Source organism: Larimichthys crocea, chromosome XII (genome assembly GCF_000972845.2).
Source record: "Larimichthys crocea isolate SSNF chromosome XII, L_crocea_2.0, whole genome shotgun sequence".
In the NCBI taxonomy this organism is placed as follows: Eukaryota; Metazoa; Chordata; class Actinopteri; family Sciaenidae; genus Larimichthys; species Larimichthys crocea.
In genome coordinates, this window is record NC_040022.1 from 4,920,195 (window position 1) to 4,924,767 (window position 4,573).

Here is a 4,573-nt window from a genome sequence, read left to right on the forward strand (position 1 = left end):
AAACAGTCATTACCCACTCCGATTTAGAAGAAGTTATACAGTACATGCACTAATATTCTCCAGACTAGACTATTATAACTCACTTCTCTCCGGCATAAATCAGAAATCACTCTCTCGCCTCCAACTTGTGCAAAATGCAGCAGCTAGGCTTCTTATTGGTTTTAACAGACGACAGCACATTACACCGATTTTAGCTTCCCTTCATTGGCTCCCTGTTCATTTTAGAATTGATTTTAAGATTTTACTGATCACTTTTAAGGCACATCAGGGACTGGCTCCAAGTTACATATCAGATATATTGACACCTTCCAAAGTTCCCTTCTGGCTGTTCCAAAGTCAAGGCTCAAAACTAAAGGTGACCAGGCGTTTGCCATCAGGGCCCCTCGACTTTGGAACGCCCTGCCTGAGGACTTAAGGCTTGCAGAATCAGTGAATTCTTTTAAGTCAGTTCTTAAAACTTAAAAATCATTTTTATAGACTTGCTTATAGACTTATAGACTTTTATGTGATGTTTGTCTTTTTAACTTTCTTTTTTTTTTACTTTTAACTTGAATTAAATCATTCTATTTCACTGTGTTTTATTTTATTTTTGTTATGTGGTTGTTTATGTAATTTATGCATTTCTTAACTGTTATTTTTTAAATAGCTTTTTATTGTCTTCTAAATGTTGTTGGTTCTTCTTATTTTGCCTGAGTATTTTGTTCATGCTTGTCTGTCAACGCATTTTGTAAATGCTGTTTTAAAGGTGCTATATAAATATATACATATACACTTATTTTTATTATAAGTGGCCATTTCACAAACTGCATGTGAAAAACATAAGAAAGATAAAGTACTTTAAATACAACTGTTATGTGACATAAGCCAGTGCTTCTTTGAAAACAGCATTTTCAGCAGAGTCCGAGTTAGCTTGCCGCTCAAACCTCTGCATGTTCTGCTATAACTGAACCTGTTCTAACCTGCAGCGAGTCACATGTGAGATTGACAACAACACATAACTTGAGGACGCACGCGTTTATTTTGCTTTCTCTTGCAGTGGTAATGGACTTGCTCCACAGCTCCGGTGTGAGTAGTACACACTACCTGCAGACGCACTTCAGCCACAGCCAGGGCTACTTCCTGTCAGTCTCCATGGCAACGGACCTACGCAACACTTTCTTCCTGTTTTTCCCCATATGGTTCCATGTACAGCAAGCTGAAGCCATCAAACTGGTGTGGGTAGCAGTGGTGGGAGACTGGGTCAACCTGATGCTGAAATGGTGAGTATTGGAACTGGGATGATGAAGGCGATGATGATGATGATGAAGGCGATGATGATGATGACAATGATGATGATGATGATGCCTTTGCACTGCACACAAACTGTATCCATTATGCCATTTTTTAAGGCTTCTGTTTGGGGAACGTCCCTATTGGTGGGTTCAGGAGACAGATTACTATGGCAACTCTTCTCAACCAATGATAGAACAGTTCCCCATGACCTGTGAGACCGGCCCAGGTAGGACCATATGTCTGGAGTAATGTGTGTATCAACTTTAATCCATCTCTTAAAAACCCTATTTCCTCCCCTGACAGGAAGTCCATCAGGTCATGCCATGGGGACGGCAGCAGTTTACTACACCATGATGTCATCACTCCTCTCCACAGTGCTCAAGAAAGATAGACATCAGATCAGAAGATGGTAAGATCAACCTCACCTTTACTCACTGTCTAACACCTCTGTGTATTGTATGTAGTGCAGAGCAATAACATGTCTATCTGTCCTCCAGGTGCATGCGTGTCTCACTGTGGACGCTGTTCTGGTGTGTGCAGGTGTGTGTGTGCCTTTCCAGGGTTTTTGTTGCTGCTCATTTTCCACATCAGGTCATCACAGGAGTTGCCATAGGTATGGACACACAACTGTTATTAATACTCTCGATAAACCCACTGCTCTGTATTTCACCAGCAAATCATTCAAACATTCAGATTTGTTCTGCAGAAGAAGAAGTAAGAAACTCACTTGCAGGTATTTGGTCATAAACCGAAGTACTGACTTCTAAGAAGTCCATCCATCCATCCATCCATCCATCCATCCATTATCTGTAACTACCTAAATAATTCAAAAATATTCAAAATATTGAATCCAAAATATTGATATATGTTATAGTGCATCAAACGATCTTAATTCAAAATTAGTAAGTCAAAATTCTGAGCAATTGTTTGTCAGCCAATTGATGACCAAAAAGCTTTTAGTCCTACAATGACAAACAACAAAATGATTCCATTTTAATCAGAAACGTTTCCTGTTACACCATCGTATTCGTATTACAGATAGATAGGCGTCCGGATGTACTACTTATAGCAGCAAACCAACTCAACATCCTCCACCTGGATCGATACAAGAGTCAGAGTAGGCCTGCAGAAGTCCACAATCATGTGTTGAAAAACAGGTTTAGCTCATCAACCCATGTAGAGCTACCTTCCCCTGCCTGGTCTGTTTGGTTGACCCAGTGAAGTGAACTTTTCTGCATTTTTTCCAAACATGGGAGATCATCCCTGAGTCTACCAGAGCTCCTTGATCCTCCCTCATTGATCTTAATTCTAAACTCTCTGAATTCATTTGAGCTCATCTCTGTCCCCTGTCTTGAATGCTCTCCTTTTTTTTTTAATTCAGGAGTGTGCGAGCATACTGAATCATAATTTTGATGTAAACATTTCAGTATTTTAGAAATGGGCTGAGTAACTGAGTTCAGCATCATCAAAACAAGTGGAATAATAAGGATCTGCATGTTATTAGATAGTGAACTATGACACCATAACAGAATAAATAAATAAATAAATACATTTCCTCTCAGGTATCCTGGTGGCAGAATCTCTGAGCCGGACCCAACAGTTCTATGAGGCTGGCCTGCGTTCTTACCTGCTCACCTCCCTGCTCCTCCTCTCCCTGGCTCTCCTCCTGTACCTGTGCCTCCAGCTGGTAGGCGTCGATGTCCTCTGGAGTGTGGAGAAAGCGAGGTGCTGGTGCCGCAGAGCAGAGTGGGTCAGTGTGGACACCAGCCCCTTAGCCAGTTTGTTCAGAAACACCGGGACTCTGTTGGGCCTGGGCCTGGGGCTCCACTATCCTTTGCATGCGCATACCAACAGAGTGGTGTTTGCCAGGATGTCTGAGGGGATCTACAGGTTGATCTGTTTAAGTGCAACACTGGTGCTGCTGCAGTTATTTGACTTTGCTTTCAGGCCGCCCGTCCACAGCGGAGCTCTGTTCTATCTGCTGTCATTCTGTAAAAGTGCCACGGTGCCTCTGGCTACTGTGGCTGTCGTTCCCTACTGTGTCACTGCAGCACTGACATACACGGGGGAGACGCTGCTATGATGCAGGTGCCCTTACATTACATGTACTGTTGGGTGGGTGAATGTCTGTGCATCATGTTATATACTACTCAAGTTGTGGGTTTAATATATGGCCAAAAGTATATGGACGCATACTTTTACATCCTTTTTGTGTTTGGCGGACCTCAATGACATCCAACACATTCAGGTTCAGCTGGAACACCAGAGCCAGGTTTTTCATGTAAGAATGATGTTATCCCCAAGCTTTTCTTACTGGGTCGGTCACATTTGAAAGGATTCATTCGTATTTAAATCAGAATCAGGTGATGTTTTGGGGTTGTTTATGATGCCAGGTCTACTGTCAATGCAATCAGATCACACCCACACAATGCACTATAAATGATAAATGACATAAATGACATTTTTATCCAGTAATGAATATTTAATGTTATAGAGAAGTTCTGTGTGTTTCTCAGCTGAAGTTGTATTATTTAGAATTTTATTTAACAATTTAACTGACAGAAATAAACCTTTATGATGGAAATAAATACACCCTGAGTTATTATCCAGCATTACACCCTGCAGTCAGTCCTACTGGCACCTTTTTTATCCATGCTAGATGTGTGGCTCTATTATGGCTTACGACTGAATCATAGCCGTGCTGATATTCAGTATAACAGCACTCCATCCCATGCGATATTGCTATGCTGAAGCTCTTCTGGCAGCACGTGGTGGCTCAACACCTTACTAAGACACGTTATGTTGTTTTGTCCTTTAATTTGTCGCCCACTGTTTTTTGAACACTTGTTTTATGCAGTAATTTTTAATCCGAAGTGTCATGCTCATTCTCATTCATGGGCCACATACATCCCAGTTTAAACTCAAGCGATCTCAATTTATTCATTCATCTATTTTCCATAACTCCTTATCCTTATCAGGGTTGCAGGGGACATTAAGAAGCTGGGTACACCATGGACAAGTTCATCACAAGTCCGAGTCCGACACATTACCATTCACGCTCACTCATTCACACCAACGTGCAATTTAGAATCACAGATTAACCTGCATATCTTTGTACTTTCCATATAGACCTTTAAAATATTGCTTACAGTGACCCAACAATTCAAAGTGTATTCAAGTAGAAGCATAACATAATCACTCCAAACCTTTGCTTTCAGTTTATTCTGAAAATATTCAAAATTCATGAGCCATTCATTTACAAAACAGCTGATTACATCCTGATATGTCTTAAGAATAAAGA

General features: G+C 40.9%; 1 protein-coding gene across 1 annotated transcript; it reads left to right on the forward strand.

The window, feature by feature from the left end:
* Positions 1-960: 960 nt before the first annotated feature.
* LOC104927191 (glucose-6-phosphatase-like) lies at positions 961-3,457 on the forward strand. Its single transcript, XM_027285700.1, has 5 exons — positions 961-1,259; positions 1,389-1,498; positions 1,576-1,681; positions 1,770-1,885; positions 2,835-3,457. The coding sequence occupies exons 1-5, from the start codon at positions 1,042-1,044 to the stop codon at positions 3,353-3,355; spliced, it is 1,071 nt and encodes a 356-aa protein (XP_027141501.1). The 5' UTR covers positions 961-1,041; the 3' UTR covers positions 3,356-3,457.
* Positions 3,458-4,573: the final 1,116 nt, after the last annotated feature.

What these genes read in the sequence shown, in the direction of transcription:
- LOC104927191 (XM_027285700.1), top strand. Translation starts at nt 1,042, where the DNA reads ATGGACTTGCTCCACAGCTCCGGTGTGAGTAGTACACACTACCTGCAG. An exon ending in AGACATCAGATCAGAAGATG is followed by an intron (nt 1,682 to 1,769) that starts GTAAGATCAACC and finishes TCTGTCCTCCAG; the next exon opens with GTGCATGCGTGTCTCACTGT. An exon ending in CATCACAGGAGTTGCCATAG is followed by an intron (nt 1,886 to 2,834) that starts GTATGGACACAC and finishes ATTTCCTCTCAG; the next exon opens with GTATCCTGGTGGCAGAATCT.